Here is a 24908-nt window from a genome sequence, read left to right on the forward strand (position 1 = left end):
ATAGTCTTTTCCAACAGATAAAACAAACTGATATTATTACACGAGGCCCAGCTACACATAATTATGTGTCATTTCCTCATTATTCCCCTCACCACCTTGGCTGTTTTTCATGCAAAGTAGCTGTGAGTGGCTACTCCAGGGTGAACAGAGAACTGGCAGAGAAAAAGGCTGCTTCGCCTTCCCCGTCATTTGCCCCTGCAAACCCTCCTCCCCAACTCCGAGGAACGTATGAAGCTGCCTTATACTGAGTCAAGGCTATTGGTCCGTCTAGCTGAGAATTGTCTCTACACTGACTGGCAGTGGCTCTCCAGGGTTTCAGGCAGGGAACATTCCCAGCCCTACCAGGAGATGCCTGGGATTGAACCTGGATCTTTTGCAAGACAGATGCTCTCCCGCTAACCTACAACCCCTCCCCAATCATTTGCTGTGATGCAAGCACTGACCTCATTCAAAGCAAGGCCTTGTGCTGGGCTGAGGCTGAATGCTAAACAGGGCAGAGCTTCAGCAACCCTCAGCCTTAGACTGATGCTCTACCACCGAGTCACAGACTTCCCTTTTCTACCCATGAGATAAAGGATAATGAGGGTCCCTGTGAGGTTCATGGCTGTGGGAAATTGATCCTAGCTCATGTGGACATCTGAAAATGCTTCACACCGAGTCAGACTGTCGGTCCACCCAGCCTAGTATCGTCTACTCTGACTGGCAGTGGCTGTCCATGGTCTCAAGCACAGAACAGTATGTGCCTAGCCCTGCTAACCGGCGAGATCCTCTTATCACTGGATGCGGTCGGGTTTGAACCTGGGACTTGCTGCATGCAAAGCCTGTACTGTACCACTGAATGATAGTCCTTTCCCTCAGTCTCCTTAGTTGAAAGCCAACCCTCTAACCACTGCACCACACAGCCTCGGGTATCCCTCCTCCCTCCCCTCAGCTTTCATTGATCACTGCTGAGAGGCCTGCATCCTGAATCTCTGGAAGTTCCGATAGTCTGTGTGCCGACAACGGCAAAGCCGCCTTGCAGACTTTTCTCCCCAGGCACATCCCCTCCACGTCGCCCGCTGAGATATGGAGGGTACTCACCTGTGGTTGATGATGTAGGTGATGATGGTGGCAAAGAGGCACAAGAGGAGGAGGGCAGTGCAGCTGTAAATGACAGGATGCAGCACCTCAGCTGGGCTCGGTGACTCATGTGGGAAGTTGCTCAACTCCTGTGTTTGGGAATATGGCCCAAAAGTGTGTAGTGGTTAGGAATTAAGGCAACCGGGCACAGGTAAAAGGTTAGGGGGAGACTCGTGTTCTACTTCCTGTGGAGATCCCTACCTTTGCAACAGTCTTAAAGGAGTACAGTGGAGCAGAGCAATCCAACCCCCAACCCCTTGTGCCAGGTTGAGTGCTTATGTTTTGCTATACAGCGGTGGCCCTCCTCCCAACGCTTTTGGCTCAGCTGGCCTCCCATTGGCCACTTCCGACAGAAGGAGGTGTCCCTCCATCGGTGAACATGCAGGCAGCCAGGAGCATTGTCAGTGGAAGGCCCGAAATGAGGCATTCCGGATGGGGGAAGGGTGGGGCTGAACCCTGTTGGATCCCAAGTCAGCATCACTGCTGTAATGCAATGGCATTGGGCCTGATCTGGGCCTGCTCTTAATGCCCCCCCCACTGCTCCTGAAAGCCCCAGTGGCAGGATAGGAAGGGCTGTTTTGCGTCTTAAGCACATAAAAACACAAGGGAGCAGTAATTGCAAAAGGGCAGGTCCTTGGCAATGAGTCTTCAGCCTGTCAGCAAAAGGCCTTGTTTGCTGTAGCTCAATGCATTATGGGAGAGAGAACTCCTGGGCCAGAGGTGCTCTTGGGCAAGACACACTAGGTTGGCCTACTCCTGCTGCCCAGAGGGTTAGGGTGGGCAAGCAAGCAAGGGGGTCTCATTGGTGGTCCAAGCAAGCGAGTGGCGAGGAGCAAGGGTGGTAGAGGCAGGACTGGCTCCAGGTTTGATGGGGGGGCAGGCAAAATGACTTCTGTGGGTCCCCTCTTATGTCAGTGGACCCACCTGGTGGTGGCAGCACTAGGACAGCTGTGAGCTGCCATTTCACATTTCCCTGAAATGCCGCGGAGTGCCTGATGTACTCTTGCACTAGGGCACTGCGGGAAATTTAAAAGGGCAGCTCAAAGCTGCTCGCTGCCCAGCCCAAAGGGCCCAAGGCAGCCACAGTGAGGTTTGGTAGCTACCCGAGGGTTCCAGCTGTTGATGCTGGGTGCAAGTGCTAGACACAGCTGGGCCCTGAGCATCTGCTGGACAGTAATGGCCCCTGGTCACCACCTCTGAACAAAGGCACTGTCCCATCGAGAGGCCGTCTGTATGAAACTGTTTGGAAAAGCTTGCAGTATCATTTCCCCCCACCCCCAAACCACTCCGGTCCCCATCCCGGGCCTTACCATCAGCACAGCAATGTTACTGAGGTGCCGGCAGCTCACAGTGGTGACATTGGGCTCCAGGCCAATCAGCTGACAGCCTTCGGCTCTCCAGCCACCGTAGCCATCCAGCACGTCAAAGTCCCAGGAAGCAGCCACACGGTCTGTGCCTTCACCCAAGTGCCGTAGCGAGATGACGACAGGCTCAGTGAGGTTGCTCACTCCACAGCCATCTAGGGAAGGGAAAACGAGGCATCACTAAAGAGGCTGCAAGCAATCTTCAAATGCTGCTTCTCTCAACAGTTTGCCTACATCAAGGGCAGGGAACCTCAGGCCTAGGGGCCCAATGTGGCTCTCCAGGCCTCACTATCTGTTCTTCAGGGCAAACTCTCCAGGCCACACCCCTCACCAGCTACGTTGTCTTTGTTGGAAGTACTGGGATGCAACTCAGCTTGCTGGGGTTTTGCAGGGGGAAAGAGTAGGCAGAAAAGGGAACCTCCGTACTTCCTAGACTGTTCTTTCTGACCTAACCTGTGCTGACCTTCCTTCAGGTGCTAGACTGGCACTCTTGCGGTTGTTGGCCTCATTTCCTGCTCCTCGTTGCTGGCCTCATTTTCTCCTCCTCCCTTCTTCTTTGTCCCACCTTGGGAGAGGAGACACTTTCTTGTGTCTCTCTCTCCTGCAGAGACAGAAGAGCACACATGGCTCTTTGTAGCGCCAACTGAAACTAGCTAGAACTAGGATCTTTCCTGTCCAGTATGTATTTCCTACAATAAATGCAACCTTTCTTGTTTTCCTAAACCCAGAGTCTCAGTGTGGTTATCTCCAGGACAAAGTGCGCACCAGGGCTCCTGTCACAGTTCAGCTTCTGCCAAGCATTCAACTCCAAATGCTAACAGTCCTTGAGTGCAGTATGTCCCTGGTGGCAATGCAGCTCTTGCTTGCCTTGATAGAGGACAGAAACGTGTGTGAGCGTACACAGTAGGGCCCCACTCATATGGTGGGTTACATTCCAGACCTCTGCCTAAAAGCAGAAATTCAATAGAATTGTGCCCGATGCCCGAAAAATGCCGTAAAATTGGAACAAGCACCGTATGAGTGGGGCCTTACTCTAATTGAAAGCCACTGTATTAGCGGAACGCCCAAAAGCGGGGCCCTACTGTATAGAAACTAGCCTACCATATGTTGATCAGGTCATTGCTTGACCCTATACATTTACATATGGCAGTCAGGTTAGAAGTGGATGCACAGAATAGAGCAGCCAGAGTGAAGCCGTGATGAATTAAGACGGAGGACAATTTCATGTGAGTGTCATTTTTGGCTGAAGGCTGCTTGCAATTTTGTGAATATCGCACTTTCTACCGCCAGAGAAAGCTTCTGAGAGGAAGTTGGTATGAAGCAGCTGGACAGCCCAAACAATGTCCCAGTGAAAGAATAATACAAATGTGTTTTTGAAACTCTGTCAAAGGTGCCAGTGGAAAATCACTGATGCAAGGGTCTCAGGTACGCATTTTATCCCCCTCCCAGAGAGATTATGGTAATTCATGGTCTACACATTTGAGGGGTGCCACCCTCAAATATTGAAATTCATGTTTAATTATTGGATAATTCCAACCTGATCCAAGTTTGCTGAGTGATATAAAGGGATGTATTTTGGCTTTAGAAAAAAGCTTTTTCGGGGGGCGGGAATTGCCTTTGGATTATTTTCTTCTCTTGCTGCTACCTGCTCTGCCCTGCTTTCTCATGCTTTGCCAAGCTGAAGGCTTCAGGCCTACCGACTCGTAAGTAGTTATGTCTTTCTTTAATATTCTAGCAAACGTAGAGTAAAAATATACAAGTAGTGGAATGGAGGGAGTTTAGAGGAAAATGTATGATTTATTGTTAGTTCATATTTTTACTGCTTTAATTAATTAGCTTATGCAAATATATACACTTTAAGATATTTTCCAAGTTACTTTAAGTTGCTGTAATGTCAAAATATCATATTTGTTTTGCTTTCTATCAGTCCTATAACAACATTAGGTTTATGCAAACTTTGCCAATGTAACTTTCACTTGTTTTATTTTGTTCCATCATTTATGATTTTTTTAATTACAAAATCTAATTCTTAGGAATTTCACATCTTTGATAAACCAGTGTATTTGTTTCAGTTATAAGTTGGAGTTAGTGATTTCTCCTTGTTGCATTAGGTTGCTGCTGAGCCAGGGTGAGGAATCCAATGGAGGTTGATACATAGGCCAGAATTTGGCAGTGTACGTATGGGCCTTGATTGGATCCACCAATTGACATTTAGAACCTTATTTTCACCATACAAAATTCATTACTCCACACATTTTTGCCTCTGGCCCTACTCACCATGAGCATGTGGCCCTTGGAAGCTTACCCAGAAGGGAATGTGGCCCTTTGGCTGAATGGCTTCCTACCCCTGGCCTAGATGCAACTACTTGATGGAGCTCTCCAGAAGCTGTTCAATGACTCCTCCCTTGTGCCGATCAGACTGTTTGTCTCGTCCAGGGCTGTCTACTCTGACTCCGGGTCTCGGCCACAGAGCCTTTCTCATCACCTGATCCTTTGAACAGGGATGCCAGGGATTGAACCTGGGACCTACTGCCTGAAAATCATGCGTTCTGCCATTGAATTACAGTCCCAGACTCTCCCTGCATATGATTACTATGCAGGAGTGTTTCCCATGCAAGGGACTTCACAAACATAAAAACACCAGTGGGGCTCAGATGCTCCAATTTTGAGTGTTTAGCTCTAAATATTTTTTCTCAATGTAAAATCCCATCCCCAGAATAAAAATATTGCTACTCCTATCTTCTGTGCCTATATTTGCACCTTAGTACTCCAGTGAACTAAGAGCAATGAAACAGGCTGGACGACAGCTAGAGCACAAGTGGCAAAAGACATGCTGTGAGGCTGATTGGGCATGAGTAAAACATAACTGTGCCTACTGTGTGGTGGTGAGGGCAGCAAAGAAGGTCCACTAGTCTGCCACCATCGCATCCTCAAGTAGCCATCCAGTGGAGCTTTTCCGTACTGTCAGGGGTCTGTTGACATCAACTCCAGGAAATTGAGTTTTAGACCCTGTGGAGACCCACTGTGAATTGTTTGCAAGGCACTTTGAAGGAAAAATTGCTCGCTTCCATAGCCATCTTGATGCCTCATCCACGTCTACTGTAGTCCCCACTGAGGTGTGAAGTGCAATGTCTGCTGCAACTTCTTAGGATTGGTTTCAGTTGCTGCGGCCTGATGATGTGGACAAGGTGTTTGTGACGATGCGACCAGCAATGTGTCCTCTCGACTCTTGCCCTTCTTGGCTTATTAAAGCTTGCCAAAGGGGTTTGACTGAGTGGATTCAGGGTGTGGTCAATGTGTCGTTGTGGGAGGGAATGGTTCCAGCCTCCCTGAAAGGGGCAGTGACCCAACTGCTCCTGAAAAAGCCCACCCTGACAACTACTGCCCGGTCACAAATACTCCCAAAGCAACACAGGTCCCTTACGTGTGCCTGCATAGATCACCGGTGTAGCTACGCTGCGGCGCTTCCCGTCATCAGCGAGGTGCGAAGAGTTTCCGGTGCTGCAGAAGAGCTTGCCATTGCGGAACACCAGGAACTGAAGCTTGCACTTGTGGGGTGGGGGGCGGGGAGAAGACGGTGAGGAGAAGAGGCCGGGAGGCAACTGAATGGAGACCAGAGCAATGCTGTTCTAATGGGACAGGGAACAAAGGGGTCAGTGGAACCACCCAGCAAAGCAATGGCAATCCAGTCACAGGTTTGTGAAAGCAAGGCTGAGGACACACCTAGGACTCTGCCTTCTACCACTTCAGACTACTGTCCATGTAGCTAGGATACAGCTGGAGCTCTCTGTTTCCAGTCTTTCACATGTGTTCATTCATGAGTCCATTCCTTTCCTCTATATCCATCCATCCGTCCATCCGTCCATCCGTCCGCCCGTCTACCCCCCCGCCCGCCCATCCATCCATCCATCCACCCACCCACCCACTCATCCAATCACACATGGGACTGAAAGATCTGACAATTTTGGTTCTCTCCATTTCTCATTCTTCCAGTCGTAAATCCAGTTCTCCACATTTCTGCAGCAATTTGTGATGCTTTTTAAAAATATTCCTCACGAAAATTCTCCAGCATTTTAGTGCTATTTTCTCTAAATAAACATCTTCTTGTACAGTTTTGACTGACGTATACACTTTTGCAAGCCATTTCTTGTCATATAATGCATTTTGCATGTTTTCACTCATACATTCATTTGTATGCATACTTTCCTGTAACATGTGCCTTTTTGTAAACATTGCTTGGCGAATGCCATTGCAAAATTCAAGTAAGTGTGAATTTCCAAAGATGGCTGCATCTCAGTTCTCATATTGTTTCGGAAAGTGCAAATTTAATAGTTTGTCCTGAAATGCAAACTGAATTGAATTTCTCCCCCATCCCTAATTCACACATATACTTTCTTTTAAAAAATCCTGCATGACATTTAAATATATCATTTAAATATATAAGAGTTTAACTTCTTCCTCCCGTGCCACATCCCCAATTTAAAGTAGCCCCCCCCTGCTCTTAACTAAGGGGGAAATATGGCTAGTAGCAGGTTCTGGTGGGGGGTGTTAAGGGAAATAGCATGGGTTGTGGTGGGGAAAGGTTTGGGAAGGAGTGTAGCTCGATGGCAGAGGATGTGCTTTGCATGCAGATGGCCCCAGGTTCAATCTGCGGCATCTTCAGGTAAGGCTGGAAGAGACTCCTATCTGAAATCCTAGAAAGCTGCTGCCTGTCAGTGTAGACAATGCTGAGCTAGATGAACCAATGGTCTGACAGTATAAGGCAGCTTTCAACGTTCCTAAATCTCCCCCAGCCCTGACCCAAATGCCTCCTCACCCAGTGGTTATTTTTATCTTGTGGGACGTGATCATCCATCTCCCACTTCAGGCCTAGTTTGAGTACTGGGCTCTCATAAGCCGTTTCATTTGCACTTGCCCTGCCCAAGGAGGGGCTGCCTGGGTTTCGGCTCTGTTCACTCCATCCTACCCTAATGGTTCACCAGGATCCATCCTTCCCCTTCTTTGCCCTGCCCTTCCCCACCTCACCTTGATGTGAAAGCTGGCCAGGGAGATGTTTGGCCTCCCTGTGGTGCACCGGAACTTGAGCTGCTGGTCCGCCAGGGACTCGGTGTATCGTTCCTGCCGCAGGGGCCGACCACCAAGTACTGCCTCGCGCTTTTGGAAAGCTGTGCAGCTCAGGCCCACATAGCTGTCTGGCTTGATCAGGTAGGCCTCAAAAGCGATGTTCCTGGTGTTCTGCCAAAGCAAGGATACCAGCTTGTTGAGAGCAAAGATGCCTCCCAGGAAGGGATGGGTAAATCCATCAATTTTGATTTCTGTTTCTTAGTTTTCCACTCTTGAGTTCAGTTCTCCCCATTTCCACATCCGTTTGTGATGTTTTTATATATTTAAAAACCCTCTTGAAAATTCATCAAGATTTTAATGCTAATTTCTCTTTGTGCACATGTTTGTATGCAGTTTTGCCTAACGTATGCAGTTTTGCAAAACAGTTTCCCCTAATACAGTGGAACCCAAACTTGCTCTCGCACGGACCACTTGAAACTCACAGATGGCCTTGGCAGACCACTTAGTGATTTTTCCGCCTCTTGTAGCAATTGCAAATCACTTTTCTGGATGCTGTATAGTTCTTAATTGTGTTTCTTTTGCTTGTTTATTTTTTACATATTGTAGTTGATTGTCTGCTGGGTGTCAACGCCATCTGTCCCCTTAGTACCAACCAGCCTACGATCCTTCCCTCGCCATCTGACCTGAGTTTCCCCACTTCAGCAGCGTTTCTCAATCTGGATGTCCTATTTTCCTTCAAACCCTCAACCTTTACCTGCAGCTCCCTCCACCCGAACCTCAAACGTAGCCTCTTTCGCACCCTGCAATCCCTCTCAGCCCACCATCCCCGGAGAGCTCCGTCCCTACCACAGCCAGGTGCTGAGAGTTGGAGCTGAGGGTGTAGCCGGCAATCTTCTCCAGAGAGCGGACGATGCTGGTACAAGCTTTGTCCTCAATCTGAGCCATCCACAGAACGTGGTCGTCCACCAGCATCATGTTGCTGGCCATCTCCACAATGACGTCCGTGAGCTGGGTGATGGAAGACAGGTTGGGACGCAAGGCATTCGTGGGGAAACCCCAGGGTTTCAGCTAAGCATTTCTTTAAATCAGGGGTGGGGAACTTGTGGCTTTCCCTCACTAACTCTCCAGGCCTCACTATCTGTCCCTCAGGACTCTCTCCAGGCCAAATCCTTCACTAGCCTTGCTCCACACCCTCCTCAAAATGCTTTTGCCTGGCTGAAATGTACGCTTGAACTGGGTTAATCCCTCTTGCTTGCCCTCATGGAGGAGAAGAAATGCGGGTGCAGAAGCCTTGCATGCAGAAGGTCTCAGGTTCATTCTCTGGCATCTCCAGGCAGGACTGGGAGAGACTCCTGCCTGAAACCCTGGAGAATCACTGCTAGTCAGTGTTGACCAGCATTCTTCAACTTTGGATCCCCAGATGTTGTCGGACTACAACTCTCAAGATCCCTTGGCCAGTGGCTAAGCTGGCTGGGGATGATGGGAGATGTAGTCCAGGAACATCTGGGGGCCCAAGGTTGAAGAACAATGGTGAGCTGAGCTAGATGGACCAATGGTCTGATTCAGTATAAGGCAGCTTCGTATGTTCCTTCCTATGTGGCCCCTGGAAGATTGCTCTCTAGGGAATGTGGCCCTCAGGGAAAAAAAAAAGGTTCCCCGGTCTTGCTCTACCTGACACAGAGGATAATACAGTGGGAATCAGGGCAAGCAGGACGTTCCCTGTGCTCCATTGTGGGAACGTGGAAAGTGCAGGAGAGATTTACATGTGATGCATTACCTGCTTAATCTGGTCCACGTAACCGGTGAACTTTTCAATCATCTGGGACACATAGATGACGTCCATCATGTCCGAGAAGTTTGCAGCCTCGGCTGTGTAGACTCGGAGTTGGTGTGCCAGGGTCAGGGCGTTGGAAGCATTGATAGGCATCTGGGAGCACAGAAAAGGGGGTGGGGTTCACAGCCTGCCAGGGCCCAGGTTTAGTCCACACAGTGCTTAATTCACAAAATGGGGAAGGTGCCCAGTCCAAAGTTAGCCTGGGTGCTCTGCTGTGTCTACCCATGGCTCAGTGGCAGATCAACTGCTTCGCATGCAGAAGGTCCCAGGTTCAATCCCCAGCATCTCCAGGCAGGGCTGGGAATATTCCCTTCCTGTAACCCTGGAGAGCCACTGCTAGTCAAAGGGATGAGATGGTGTTTTACAGCCTCCACACTTGCTTCTCCAGACCGGGCCCTCCATTCCTAGAGGCCAATGACATGACTGGTAGGGAGGGGCTAAGATGCATGACCACTTGCAGGGACTATGGCTTATGAGTGTTTTCTGCTGTGCCGCTAAACTCAGTTAAGGTAGCCACGGCAATCCTGCAGTTGTGAGGCACACCACAGGGAGAGCAGGACAAGCTGTGGACGATGGCGTGGGAGCATCAAGGGGATCGACCCTCTTCCCCCAACTCACCAGCACGAAGGTGTAGAGGACACGGGTGATATCGTTAGTGTACAAGCAGTGAGAATAGTCCCCTTCCTCCCAGTGGCCTGTGCGGTCACAACGCCTCCACGCTTGTTTCTCCAGGCCGGGCCCTCCGTTCCCAGATGCAAAGGGGTACTGCAGGCATGACTGGTAAGCAGTGATGCCAGCCAAGGTGCGTGGCCACCTATAGGCAGACAGAAGAGGCAACCATTGAGTTTGAGTCAGCTATTATCCCTAACTTAAGGTGTCAGCTTTGTATTGGCAAAATCCTTGCAATTTGTGTAAGTTCATACACTTTTAAATAATATTACTGTGGTATGGGGTTTAACAGGAGGACAAGAAAAAAGAATTGTACGAGCCCTTGTGGTCACAGAGAGACTTGTACTTCGAACCTGGAAGGATTAACACCGACCACCTATTACGCAATGGTTGAAGACCTTCATACCCTTGCTACATTTGAATACACTGTCTATAAACACCAGTTTCACTTGGATACCTATTTGGACATCTGGATGGCGTAAATTGATCTGTATGTATGATCCTCACTCGGCCATGAAACTCACTGGGTGACCTTGGGCCTAACCTACCTCACAGAGTTGTTGCAAGAATAAAACTTGAAGGGGAGAATCATGTCGAATACCTTGAGTTCCTTGGAGGAAAGGCAGGATATAAATGTAATAAATAAATAAATAAACTAAGATGGATGTACTGATGTTTACTGTATTGCTCATGTGCTGCCGGTGGCTTTTTTTTTCTTGTCTACTTTATTTTCTCCTTTTTGCTTCCCCCCCCCTTTTAAAAATTTGCATTAAAATCAATTTTAAAAACCCTGCTTTGCACCAAGGAATCTCTTGCTTTTGTAATGAGAGCCATGGTTGTCGGTTTGTGTTTGGGGTGGAGGAAACTGCATTGAGTATGGAAGCCTAAGGTAAATGGGGTGGGTGCTGATGGAGGCAGGTGTGAGAAACCTTTGGCCTTCCAGATATTGCTGAACAACAACTCTCATAATCATCCCTGGCTGTTGGTCATGTCTGCTGGGGCTGATGGGAGTTGTAGTTCAACAGCATCTGGAGGGCCAAAGGGTCCCCACCCCTGGTGGAGGGAGCACAAAATGACAGTTAAGATGGGGAACTTTGTGAGCTGACGGAAGACCAAGAGGCAGAGGAGATTCGCTGGGTGGGAATGGGTTCAGGACAGCCTTTTCCAACCTGATGCCCTCCAGACACTGCCAGACTACAACTCCCATTATCCCTGACCACTGGCAATGCTACCCAGGGCTGATGGGAGTGGTAGTTCAAAGCAGATGGGGGGCACCAGGTTGGGGAAGGCTGTTTGAAGACATTACTAGCTCCAACCGCATTCATTTTACTGTGCATTTGTTTTAATGTTTCCTCAAACACACACCTTGTGTTTTGGGAACACTGGGTAATTGTTGGTGAAATCCACACTTCAAGGGTTTGAACACTTACCCTCAACACCTGCGCTGACAGTGCTGTCAAGTGCAGTAAGACTGTCAGGTTGCTTCCAGGAGTACGAAAGGTTAGTCTAAGAGCCAATCTCACAATCAGGACTGGAAGATGCCATATATAAGGAGAGCCCTGCTGGATCAGGCCAGTGGCCCCGTCCAGCATCCAGTTCTCACAGCAGCTGACCAGATGCCTAAGCAAAGCCTACAAGCAGGACCTGAGTGCAACAATACTCTCCTCACTTGCGATTCCCAGCAACTGGCATTCTGAGGCATACTGTCTCTGACGGGAGGGAAAACAAAGCCATTGTGGTTAGTAGCCACTAGTGATGGGGAGAAATTAGATTCAGTTCGTTTTTAAAGCTGAATTTATTAAATGCACACCTTCAAAATTTGCACTATTCCAATTGTTGCGATGCATTCTCCAACCAAGCAATGTTTACCAAAATGAGTATTTTAGGGGAAAGCGTGCACAAAATGAGTATGTTGGTGAAAACAGCGTACAAAAATGCATCATATTGGGATAAATTGCTTGCAAAAAATGTGCACATTCGTCAAAGCTGCATATAAAAATGTGTTTATCGGGAGAAATTCACACTCCAATGCTGAAGAATTTTCATGAGGATTAAAAAAAATTGCTGCAGAAATGTGAGAACTGAAGTGAAGGTTAGAAAAATGAGAAACGGAGAGAACCGAAACTGACAGATCGTAACATCTCTGTTAGCCACTGATAGCTTTGGATAACCTGTTTGGATACTCCCCCCCCCTGCATGCAAACAAGCAAAACCCTCAACATACGGAAAACACAGAGAATGTCCTGCTGGAAGTCAAGAGATTCAGACTCAGACGTGGCTTTTTCTCTTTCTATTGAATAATAGATACATCCAACGTAGTTCACCTCACTAACCCAGCTACTCTTTCTAGGAACTCAGGTCTGCTCTAACTCTGAGTAAGCATGACTTTGTGATTCTTAAGATGTTGACTCAGCAGCTGGCTTCCCCCTGAGCCCGCTTAAGTGGGTTTGGATTGCATAAGCAAGTGAAGACTCTGCCCCAGCTCCATCTGTTGAATTTCCCGCCTCAAGCACCTCCGAACACAGAGCGAAGGTGGTCTGATCTCAGCTTCCCCCTCTGACAGAGGGGGGCTGCTAACTGTCAGTTCGGGTGTGGGAAGTTGGGCAGCGCTTGGCTAGGAAACGCCTGACATGCAAGGCTGAGAGTCTGGTGGCAGTGGCATGTCCAGTTGGAGAACAGGCCAGGTGGTGCTTCTACAGCGGGGTCAGGAGCTGAGGGGGCTGAGCTGAAAGATGGGGGTTGGGGCACCCTGTGAGCCCACCCCGCTGCTTGCTCCCTCTCCGGGTTCCTAGTCCCAGCCCTCATCATCTGTTTCGCCCTTGTCTATCCACTCCCTTCCAGCATGGCTCACGACAGAAAAGGACGGTGATAGGATCCTTCTTTTCCTACATGTTATCTTTGTGCATGTAGGGTTATTTTTTGTATATGGGAGATGAGCTTAGCTGTACATTTTCCCCCATCCAGAGTCTAAAGCTCCCTTATATAAATATCCCACCTTTTGTTTCCAAAACGACAGGGATTTGCCTTTCTGCCCTATCCTCATCCACATTTGGAATAAAGTCCTTTCATTGGGCTGGTCCAAGACAAGGCTAAATAGAGTAAGGCTATGGACACACTTGCAGCTATACTGGTTTCAGCGTATCTCCATCTCTGTTGTGAATCCAGGGACGCATGATGTCAGTCAAACTCCGTCACCTTTTACTCAAGATCTGGGATTTTTGAGATTGCATGAGTTTTCCCTTCAAGCCAGCTTCACACCGACTTCAACACTGTTTGGTCAATTGACCCGTTGCGACTCCGAGGTGTGTCTAATGGAAATGCTTTGCCGTGGGCGGTCCTAAAAGAGCTGACACCAGCAGTGGGGCTGCGTGTATGCCATCAAACAAAGATGTGATCCGTTTCAAACTCCACCCAGTCAAAATGGTCTCGCTGCTTTTTAAGGAACTAGTGCGCACGTAACCTAAATGAAGAGAGGAATTGAGGAACTGCAGACCAGTGAGCGTCAAGCAAGGGGATCCCCGTTGTATGCAACTGCACGGGGGGGGGGCTGAGAAGACAGGGAATGGGATTGAGTTTTGTGTCTGTATGGGATGAGGCTCCATGATGGCAGAAAAGCTTTCATGCTGTGTCGCAGAGTCCGAAATGGAGGGGTGGCGGGGGAAGGTCAGATGCCAAGACTTTTATGGGGTAATTTATGTGCCTCCCTGGAACACTCTGCTTGGCCCAGCTGCTTCAGCATCTGGCTTGCAAGACTCTTCCTACGCCCTCTCCCTCCCAGGCTGGCGGGAACAGCTGGATGAACTGAAGGAAGGCATCTGGAGGTCACATGGCTCTTCCCCTTCTCCCTCCCCCCCCCGCTCCCAACACACACATCTTACACAGATGTAGAACGTTCCCCTTGGGCAGCCCCTGCAAAGACAAACCCACAGCTCTTCCTCGTGCCGCTTGCCATCCTTGGCCCCAGAACAAAACTCGTTCATGAGGCTGAAAGCAAAGCTTAATCCCAGCATGAAAACCCTCGGCTGCATACACACCATACAGTGAAAGCACCTTTTAAAGCCCATGGCTTCCCCAAAAGAACCCCGGGAGCTGTAGTTTACCCCTCACAGAACTATAATTCCCAGCACCCTTGACAAACTACAGTTCCCAGGATTCTTTGGGGTATATCATGTGCTTTAAATGGGTTTTAAATGTATGGTGTGGACTAGGGATGGGCAAGAAATCGGGTTTAGTTTGGGTTTCAAGCCAATTCTATCAAATTCGCACTTTCTGAAACAACATGAGAACTGAAACACAGCCATCCTTGGAAACTCACACCCATTCGGATTTTGCAATGCAGTTTGCGAACCAAACGATGTTCACCAAAAATGCATATGTTATGGGACGTGTGCATGAAAATGAATATATGTGTGAAGACAAAAATGCGTTATATGATGAGAAATGGCTTGCAAAAATGCGTACATTAGTCAAAACTGCCTACCAAAATGGGTTTACTAAGAGAAATTTGCATTAAAAAGCTGAGGTTTCTTAAAATGCAAATTGCTGCAGAAATGTAGAAAACTGAGTTGCAAGACTGGAAAAACAAGAATATGAGAGAACCAAAACGGATAGATCTTCCCAACCCTAGTGTGGACGTATGCAGCGCTAATGTTCATTCTCAAAGCACCAAATCAAACCGGGGAGAGACAACATGCGTCTCCCAACGCACGTAAGAATAAGCTTTCACCCCGTGTAAATGAAATACATTTAAAAAAAAAATTCCCTGAAGAAAACATCTCAGAAAGAGGGCCATAGCTCAGCAGCTAACCAATCTAGTCCTGGGAAGGGGCCACAGATCAGTGATAGAGCATCTGCTTTGCATGCAGAAGGTCCCAGGTTGAATCCTAAGCACCTTCGGGCAGGGCTGGGAGAGGCCACCTAATTAAAACCCTGGAGAGCCACTGCCAGTCAGTGTGGACAATCTTCAGCTAGATGGACCGACGGCCTGACTCGGTATAAGGACCCTTCCTGTGTTCCTAGATTACAAAACAGATGTGACAAAGGGGAAAACTAGTCCACGGTTGGATCTCCCATCTCTTTAAACTTGGTAAAAAGCAGCTGGGGAGTAGGTAGGCAGGACTCTCAATCTGGATTAGGACTGTGGGGGTGGTGTATGGGGGGGATTTTTTAATCCTTTTCTCCCTTAACATCTTTCTGATGAAAATCCTCCCAAATGCGATTCATTCTGTTAGGGAAAACTTATGTATACCCTTATGGTTTCCCAAACATGACAAGTATCTGCTGGAAAGGGGAGAGGCTGTAACTGAGAAACCAGCTGAAGTAGAGGGGGTGAGGAGGAAGAAAGCCTGATGCCCTCCACCATCGCCATGGCCCTGATCTTGAAAGGTTGCCACACAGAGGAGGGCCAGGATCTCTTCTCGATCATCCCAGAGTGCAGCACATGGAATAATGGGCTCAAGTTACGGGAAGCCAGATTTTAGCTGAATATCAGGGAAAGCTTCCCAACTGTCAGAGCAGTGCAACAGTGGAACCAATGACCTAGGGAGGTGGTGGGCTCTCCAACACTGGAGGCAGCTGGACAGCCACCTGTCGGGTATGCTTTAAGTTAGATTCCTGCACTGAGCACGGGGTTGGACTTGATGGCCTTATGGGCCCCTTCCAACTCTACTGTTCTATGATCTGAGTCCCACCCCATTAGACTCTGAAATGATAGAGGCAGGAGATGAAATCACAGATCTTTGCCATCTGATTTGGCTCTTTAAGTTCTCATTTGGTCCCACAGGCTCAGTTTGGCTGGATGAGAAACAGACGAGCGATGTCTAAATCATATCTCATCCCATCTGGAGTTTTAATCAGGATCGTGTGGAGATGGTGGCAAAGGTTCCCTGTGGAATGGGAATCCCTTTGCTAAACAGTCCTATCCCCCCCTCCGCCTGCTTGCGTCCAACTGCCTGCAGCGTTACAAAGCTCTGTGTGCCCCGTTGGGGCGCCTCATCTGGGCCACACACTGGGTGGATCCTTCCCCTCACAGCTGGGAGTTTCAGGGTTGCTTTTCCTTGCGAGTAACCCCAGGCCATATCCTGCTCATGCAGAGTGTGGAGGTGGAAGGGGCCGGCAAGGGGAGGGGCAGCGGGGGAGGGAGAGAAGACAGGCCCGCTGTTAATTTAAGCCACATTGACTGCGCAGTAATTTATACTCCATCAAGACCCTGCCAAGGTTACAGCGGGCTCCATAAGCCTTTTTTCTCTTGCCAGAGAAATTCCAACACCTCTGCTTCTGGAGCCTGTCTGCGCTGCCAGAGCTGGGCCTCTCGGCACCCCCCCTCACAGCCAACGCTTAATCATTCCCAGACCCTGACAGGCCAGAGAGATCCCCAAGCCCATCTCCTCCCCTCTCTTCTGGGCTAGAGGGGCTCCGGGAGAGCAAGGATCAGGCATCCTGCCCCCTAGCCGAACCCTCCTGCTAATAGGGAGCGGCCACGTGGCTCCCTCTGGGGCAAAGAGGCAGCAGGAATGATGGAAAGCAAATGAAGCCTCCCAGCCCAACCCCCCGCAAGGCATCCACACAAGTCCACAGCTGGCTGGGGGATTTGTACATGCCTGGCAAGCCTTGGAAAGGGTGGGAAAGGGATGGAGCTCGGGGGCAGAGCCTCTGCTTGGCACGCAGAAGGTCCCAGGTTCAATCCCTGGTATATCCAGGTCTAACTGGGAGACAGCCCCGCTAGAAACCCTGGAGAGCCAGTGCCAGTCAGTGTAGACAATATTGAGCTGGATGGGCCAATGGTCTGACTCAGTATTTAAAGGTGGCTCTCCATGTGTCTGTGGAAGGAATTCCAAGCTCCTTTCTGATCTGCCATACAACAAAACCACTACCTTTCTCCAGCAGGTCTCCCCATGCTCTCCAAGAAACTTACCCTGGCCTTCCTTGCAATTCCACCAGAAGAGAGAAGGATGTGTAATGTTAACCCAAGCAGTTCCTGCTTGCTGCCCAGGAACCACCTTGTGTGTCTTTTCCCCTTACACTTGGCAGAATGGCAAGGCAGCCTCTGGCTAGCTTCTAGGATCTGGGTCTCATAGATCGTGAGTGAGGCTCGTAATAATAAGCCTGTGTGTTGCACAACAGCAACTTCCATTAGTCCTTTTACGTTTCTTAAAACAGGGTTCATATAAGCCCTACATAACATACAGCTAGAAAAGCTCTTCTCCTCCCGCACTGTGCCTCCCCTGCAACTCTATTTGGGGGGAAATGAAAGGCCATATCAGCCTTGGCAGTGGCCTTGGCAACCCTCCAAACACACCGGATGAGATACCAATGCTCATCGTTTGACGCACCTTATTTGATTTTGCTCATCATGGTACATACCTTTTGCAATAATGAGGTCTAGAAACTTGACTTTTAAAAATAATAATAACAAATATGCAGCCAATTACCTAGGGAGGTGGTGGGCTCTCCAGCACTGGAGGCATTCAAGAGGCAGCCGGATAGCCACTTGTCAGGTGTGCTTTAAAATTAGAATTGGAATTTCTGCACTCAGCAGGGGGTTGGACTCGATGGCCTTATAGGCTCCTTCCAACTCTACGATTCTACGATTCTAAAGCTGGCCTTCCTTACAAACAGACTCGTGGAACCCAATCCACAGCATATCAACCTGGCTCCTTGAAGTCTGCTTCAGGCCCTGTCATTCCAAAGCCCTCTGGCCCACAGCCCTGTAGACTCCTACCTGAAATCTCCACGGTTGTTGGTGACCCGCTCAGCTGGGCAGTACGACGCCGACGTCTCCAGCACAACTATCTCCACTTTCTTGCTAACGTTGCCCTGAGCAGTGGAGATGGTACATTCCCATTCACCGCTGGCTGAGACATGGATGTTGGACAGGATGAGCTCGCTGGGGACAGACAGTGCTTTTAGAAACCATACAGGACTGGCTGGTCACTAGCTCTTAGGGGGTGGGCCATTCTCAACTGAGGATGGAGCATACAGCGGTATAACCCTCTAGCCACTTGGTAGAGCACATGCTTTGCGTGAAGAAGGTCCCAGGATTTCAATCCACAGCATCTCTAGTTAAAAAGAATCTCACTGATTGCTTTCAAGCCATCCACATGGTAGCATGGCTTAATGGTCTAAGACAGGGCTTCCCAAAGTGTGGTCCAAAGAGCAGCAGTGATCCATGAGCTTCATTCAGGTGGGTCCACAAGAGCAAGTTTTATTTTCTAAAAAAATACAGTGCATTACTATTGCTAAACAACTGGCAGAAAAATTATTAAATGGACTGCCAAGTTCCTTAGCAACTTTCAAGTGGTCCAGGAGGAAAACAAAAATTGGGAACCACTGGTCTAAGGCAGGGATGGGCAGCCTTGAGGCTTCCAAGACTGACTCTCTTTTTTAATAAGAACCTCAAGTTTCACGAAGTGGAGCCAGGTGCAAAGGGAGCGGAATATACCTAAAATCATTCATCCAATACATTTCTGTAACACCTTTCATCATATATAAACCCAGAGCAGCTGGACATTGCAAAACTTACTATTCAAACTGTAAGAAGCTATAAAATACAATATATCAAACTGACCAGTATTAAATCCCCTGGTACCTTGTGATGAAAGTGCAATCATGGACGAGGCTCTCCTCCAGGATGATGCCGTTGCGTTCATCCCCCTGCACCAAGGCGCGGTTGTGGTACCACAAAATGTGTGTGCTGTTGTCCAGGTAGGTGGCCGTGCACTGGAAGGGGAGGCGGTCACCTTGGAAGACCACTTGCTGCAGAGAGGGGATCAGCTGATGGGTGTGAAGCTCTGGGGCCCCTTCTGTAGGAAGGAGAGTGAGACCCCATTCAGGTTGTGTAGGAAGGGAGAGGAGGTTTTCAGGGCCAACCACGTCCCAGACCCTGGCATGGAAAGACTCCAATCTACAGATCCCTTTAGCCTGCATTCAGGGCTGGTTATGTCATGCATTGGTTCATACAGCACTTTGTTCCAATGATTTCTGACTTGTCAATTTGCGCATTTTATTCGATCCTTCATACAACGTAAAAGCTAGTTATGGAAATTGTGTAAAACATAGCGGAAGTTTTAGTGCTCATTTCCATGATAAATGATTCCAGAAATAATCTGTTTGTAAGCTTGGCAACCTGGAACATCATGGCAGTTTTGCAATAGCTGCAGCGCTCACGTGACAGGCATCCCAGTATGCAATGCCTTCACGCCCTTTAGACGTGCATCAAAGCTTTTTTGCCTGATGAAAATTATCCTGGTATTCTGGCAAAGGTGCAGGTAGCAGCTTCCCCTTCCGTGTCCAGACACGTCACAAAAAATATCAGGTGCTAAAGGGAAGAGGTCACATGGCAATGTGATAAGACCTCCTATACAGTGGAGAACTACAGTGCCCACATGTATAACAGGTGAGGGATGAAAACAAGACATTGTTCATTGCACCCGTGGGAAAGACATTTGTGCAAAATCCCAGTATATTGGCCAAAAAAGCCACAACCCCTTAATGCAACAGGTACTGCAGTGTGAAAAGAATTTTAGAAACTGGGACAGAAGCGCTACCATTTTAATCCACAAAACTGACGCAATAAGCCCATGTATGAAAACAGCTGGGGGGGGGAGATATGATAATCAGAAGTTCACATAGTGTAAAACTCATTTAAGTGACCAATAAGAATTATGCAAATTAAGCAAACTTGAATATACTTCTGCTTCTGTCAGCCACAGGGAGTGACAGTGGGGTGGGGGCACTGCCGTCTAGATATCTGGCTGTGGGACACTCTGCTTATCAGCTCTCACTCTTTGGCTTCTTCTCTGAGCACCTCCCATACACTCTCCAAAGCTATCTCCCACAGCCTTAAGGACTAGAAGCTTTCTTTTTTAAAAAGACAAAAAAGAAAACAGTTTCGAGCTGTAGAATTTTGCACACCATCACAAATCCAGTGCTCGTGTGATGCAGTTGTGGAATACATACAGCTGGGCCTGAACGGGCACTCACTTGCACTTTCATGTGTGACCCCCACCTCTGCCGACACGGGAATGTGAGGCTCTTGGAAGACATAATGGGACTTTGTGACATAGCAACAATCATTTGGCAGGTTTTCCCTGGAACTCAGAAGAGAAGAAGCAAGAAGGGAAGATATGTTTCCATCAAGGGCTGAGAGACTTCCAACTCTTCAACCCCACTCCCTTGACTCAGAGGTCCTAAGGAGTTGCTGTTCGGAAGGCAGTCGCCAAAGGGTAACGCCAACGGGACACTAACCAGGGAGGCCTGAGGATGTGTGCAAGAAACTGTGCCTGAATGCATCCCACGGAAACCACATTGCTTCTGTTCCTACTATTAGACCTGAATGTGATTGTTGTTGCAAGGAGTTTTGAAAGCTGCTTTAAAAACCATGTGGGGTTATGAGGTTATAGATAGATAGATAGATAGATAGATAGATAGATAGATAGATAGATAGATAGATAGATAGATAGATAGATAGATAGATTAGATAGATAGACAGATCATGTACATCAGGCATGGTTCAGCACCTTGGACAGCTCCTTCAAAGTTCGGACTAAAACCTGGAGCAGATTCCACCGCTCCACTGATATGGAGCCACCAGTCGCCACTGATGGCTGCATAGCCAAAATGGGGCAACTGAGAAACAAGAGGGAGATATCAGCATGCTTGTAGGATCACCAAGGTCTGCAGAAGTAGAAAAAATATTTAGGGGAAAAACATCTAAGATACCCCAACAAGGACTGAGCATGACCTGAGCTTGCCCAGTGGCAACAGTCAGGGTTGGAAAAAACAGGGAGAGGGAAAATGGAATTTTGTAGTTTGGAAGGATTGCTTCTCCACACTGCAAAGTTTTCTTGATGATCCCGCTAGCGTAGCAACGCACCCCACCCACCCAGCCGAGTGCCTCACCACAGCGCATCTGGCTCTCCCTGATGTTCCGTAGTGGCTTCCCATGCAGGCTGCCGGGGTAGATGCACAACGTCTTGTCGGATATCTGGACAGAGCGGTTTTTGGACCAGGCTGGGACCCAGCGCATGTTGCAGTCGCATGTCAGGTATTCTGTGGCAAAGTCACTGGAAGAGGGGACACAATCACAAGCTGATCACAGATCTCCTGGGTCATCCTTTGATTAGATCAGTACCAGGCTGACTTTCAGAATCCTGAAAGGACAGCCTGGATTCAAGCATGGGGGCGGGATGGGGCAGAGGTGAAAGAGGGGCAAAACTGCTTTCTTTCTTTCGGGGCAGTGACGGATGAATCTGTTAATTTTGGTTTCTCTCAGTTGCTCTTTTTTCAGCCTTAAATTCAACTTCTCCATGTTTCCACAACAATTTGCAAATTGCTTTTTTAAAAAACAAAATGTGTACAGCTTTTCACAAGCATTTCACCCAATCTACGTATTTTATATGCAATTTTGCAAGCAATTTCCTCTAATATGATGCATTTTTGTGCATTATCTTCACCAACATAATTTTTTTATGCACACTTTCCCTTGATATATGCTTTGTTTTAGCACACATTTTTTCAAACGATACCTGTGTTTTGGTTTGCATTTTAGTTTGGGAAGGCCAGTTGTGTAGTCTGATATTATAATGAGAGCCAAATGAATTTCTCCCTTATCCCTGCTAGAGAATGAATTTTGAGGGCTGGAGGTGCAAAAACTTTTCCTTTAAATACTTGCTAGCACAGGTGAAAGTATTTAATTATCTAAGTCACTTATGACCTTAGAGTGCATGCTTACATCTTCTGAATATTCTTAATTGAATATACACACAGAGATTAATAAATATATTAACATAGCTTTTATATTTATCACAATAAAAATAATAATCACAAACCATACAAATACCTTACACTCTCAACTGTATATAAAAAAATAAGCTGAACGTTACTATTCATTTTGCTCATTTAAAGATAAATACAAAAAAGATTTTCAACATTTGGTGTTGCAGTCCCATGACATGGAACGCTCTTCCAGCAGCGATTCGGAAGGCATTCCCAAGTTTGGCATTCAGGCATCTCTGGAAGAGTTTTTTGTGTCAACAGGCCTCAGCCTCTCCAGCTGTTTAAAACTTTTTTTTTAAGAGTAGCCAGTCATTTGAATGATTGTTTTATGTTGCTTTTAAATGTTTTTATGTAGCTGTACGCACTGTCCTGATGTTTTGCAGCAGGGTGATATATTATATTTTTATAAATAAATAAAACAAAGTAGCTATTTCTCTAAACCAAAATAATCCTTGATCTTATATCTTCCCCAATAACCATAAGGATTCAGAGCATCTTGCATCTTTTTATTCCAATGACACAAATAAACTCAATTTTTCAGTGAAATGGTTATCTCTGCCTGCCTTCTCTAACCCTAATAATATTAGTACGTTTTACCATGTCCATGGGCAACCTTCTCCTAGCACCTCCATTACTGCTGTGATCACTGGCCAGAAAGTGGGTGCAGATGCCCATCAGTTATCACTGCACCATCAGTAGGGCTGATTCTACTACACAGGAAGGCTAAGCGACTGTCTAGTGCAGCGCAGCTCAAGAGGCGTCCATCACACAGTGGAAGCAGTGTGTGAGTTCAAGTTCATATGCTGCTTCTGCCATGGTCAATCCTTGCAGAAGCTGAAAGAATGTCCCCCAAACCTTTGGCGACAATCACAGGAGATTCCAAAGAATACTCTCAGCTTGCATGGGTAAGGGGGATGCTCTAATTCTATTAGCACCACCCTAGGACAGCAAAAGAACATGAGTTGCAGCTGCCCATGACTCCTGTGCGGTCCAATCTCAGGTCCAACCACTTCAAGAGCTACTTGGTTGCCTCTTCCCTGCCTCCCCCTTCTTTCAACCTGCAGGAGAAGGAAATACTCACAGGACTTTCAGAGATAGCAGCTCGTCAAAGACCCCACGCTGGATACTGGAGAAAATATTCCCTGACATGTTCCTGTTGAAGAGGAGAATGAACAAGTCACTTGACAGGGCCGAAGTTAGTCAAGCATGCTCTTTCACGGTGGCTCGACTGCTGCTGAGGTGCTCTCTATGTAGTGTTTTAACATACAGGCCATAACTTGGACTGCTGCTCACCAGCCAGCCCTCTTCCTTGCCTCTTCCTACCATGTATACACAAATACTCACAAGCGGATGAGGCTGACCAATCCCTGGAAGATGCCAGCGGTGAGACAGCCGATGCGGTTGTTGGAGAGGTCCCTGTTGAAGCAAAAGAGCCATGGGAAGCCATGGAAATGCAGGCCATGGGGCCCAGGGGACAAACTAAAAGGGCCAGGATGGCTAACGCTCAACAAGTAGTCCCTGAGCAAATGGCGGCCACCACACCATCCCTGACCTTTTGTAAGCTGGCTTCTTCAGGATGCTGCTTAGCAATGTGGAGAAGATCTGAGGAAGGATGCCATCAGAGGTGGATTTTACTTAGTGTGGGAATCTAGGCTCCTTCGGGTGCCATTCCTGAACACGGTGTCCCAATATTTGGAGGTGGTTGGGCTGCATGTGCCAGCCTCCGCTCCAATGTTCCTGGGTGTGCCGTCCTCACCCACTCCACACCTTCTACCCCCTCAACCTTCTCTCATTGGTGCTTACAAGCCTCCCCACAAACGGGAAGCCATGCAGGACATTCACTGGATGGTCAGAGTGATGCTGGAGGTGGCTGACAGGATGGGATCTACCAAGGTAAGTGACTGGGGTGAAACAGAGACTGAAGTGAAGACAGGGGCAATGCTCGAGATGGCCAAGGAAGAGATACCCCTTTAACACCTTCTCCCCCCCCACTCCCTGCTGTTTTTTCCATTGACAAAATTGGTAGACAAATTGGAACTGGTTCAAAGGATGGCAACAAAGAAGGTCAGGGGTATGGAAACCAAGTCCCATGAGCTTTGCCCTGATATTTTATGATAGGACAGTGGCATTTCTTATTTAGTTCTTATTATATTTATTGCCTGACCCTCACCTGTAGGTCTCAGGGCAGGTGACAAAATTTAAAATACAATGTTAAAAAGCATTAAAACACATTTCAATCATAAGAATAGGTTGGGTTCTGAAAACATACCTCTCCGGAGCCAAAGGCCAGGGTCAAACAACATTTAAAAAATAAGAGGTTGAAGGAAGTGGCTATGTTTAGCCTTGAGAAGAAAAGACATGAGGAGGAGACACGATAGCACTCTTCAGATCCTTGCAGGGCTGTCACAAAAGGCTTGTTCACATGTCACACCGAACACAGGTACAAGCGATCTCTACACACACACAAGCTTTTTTGTGTGAAAGAGCGTACGCTTGTTGATTTGCATGACTCAACTGCTGCGTACACTGGTACATAGACTGTACACTCATTGAACATTACCCGAGAAAAACTGTGCGAGTATACAGCTCAGCTATTTGCGTACACAAATTTGTATACTCGCTGAATGTAATGTGTGAACACCCCTATAGAGAAGGGTGAAGATTTGTTCTCTGCTGACCGAAAAGGTAGGACTAGAGGCTTAAATTACAGGAGGGTAGTTTTCAGTTGAACATTGGAAGAAATTAACTGGCTGCTCCGGCATTTTGGGGAGTGGACTCAACAGGCATACTTACAAACGTTTCAGGTCTGAGAGGCCCAGAAAAGCTCCAGGCTGGATGATGCTAATCAAGTTGCTCTTTAGGTCTCTGGAAAAAGAGAAGAAGAAAACAAAACAAAAAAAGAGTTAGGGTTTAGCTGATGAACATTGTAACTTTTCTTGTATTTTCTTTATTCACTCTTTTCTTCTGTTCTTCTTTATGTTTCTTTTTCTGCTTTTAGTTCAATAAATAACAGAGATGTGGAGACAAGTCATTGTATTTAATAATGTGTTGCCTTCTTCCCATTTACTTTTGTATTCCATAAT

General features: G+C 47.7%; 1 protein-coding gene across 1 annotated transcript in view; it reads right to left on the reverse strand.

Annotated features, from left to right (window-relative positions):
* The window catches only part of ADGRA2 (adhesion G protein-coupled receptor A2), a 139835-nt gene that overhangs the window by 12370 nt on the left and 102557 nt on the right, over positions 1–24908 (reverse strand). The window contains exons 3-15 of the mRNA XM_061593480.1: positions 24619–24690; positions 23170–23241; positions 22907–22978; positions 20950–21113; positions 18638–18851; positions 17771–17935; positions 10000–10195; positions 9325–9474; positions 8394–8555; positions 7509–7718; positions 5908–6112; positions 2430–2638; positions 1081–1208 (exon numbers count right to left, since the gene is read on the reverse strand). Coding sequence (XP_061449464.1) covers positions 1081–1208; positions 2430–2638; positions 5908–6112; positions 7509–7718; positions 8394–8555; positions 9325–9474; positions 10000–10195; positions 17771–17935; positions 18638–18851; positions 20950–21113; positions 22907–22978; positions 23170–23241; positions 24619–24690 — 2019 coding nt within the window. The remainder of the gene's footprint in view (positions 1–1080; positions 1209–2429; positions 2639–5907; positions 6113–7508; positions 7719–8393; positions 8556–9324; positions 9475–9999; positions 10196–17770; positions 17936–18637; positions 18852–20949; positions 21114–22906; positions 22979–23169; positions 23242–24618; positions 24691–24908) is intronic.

The sequence above is a fragment of the Rhineura floridana genome, chromosome 12, assembly GCF_030035675.1.
Source record: "Rhineura floridana isolate rRhiFlo1 chromosome 12, rRhiFlo1.hap2, whole genome shotgun sequence".
In the NCBI taxonomy this organism is placed as follows: domain Eukaryota; kingdom Metazoa; phylum Chordata; class Lepidosauria; order Squamata; family Rhineuridae; genus Rhineura; species Rhineura floridana.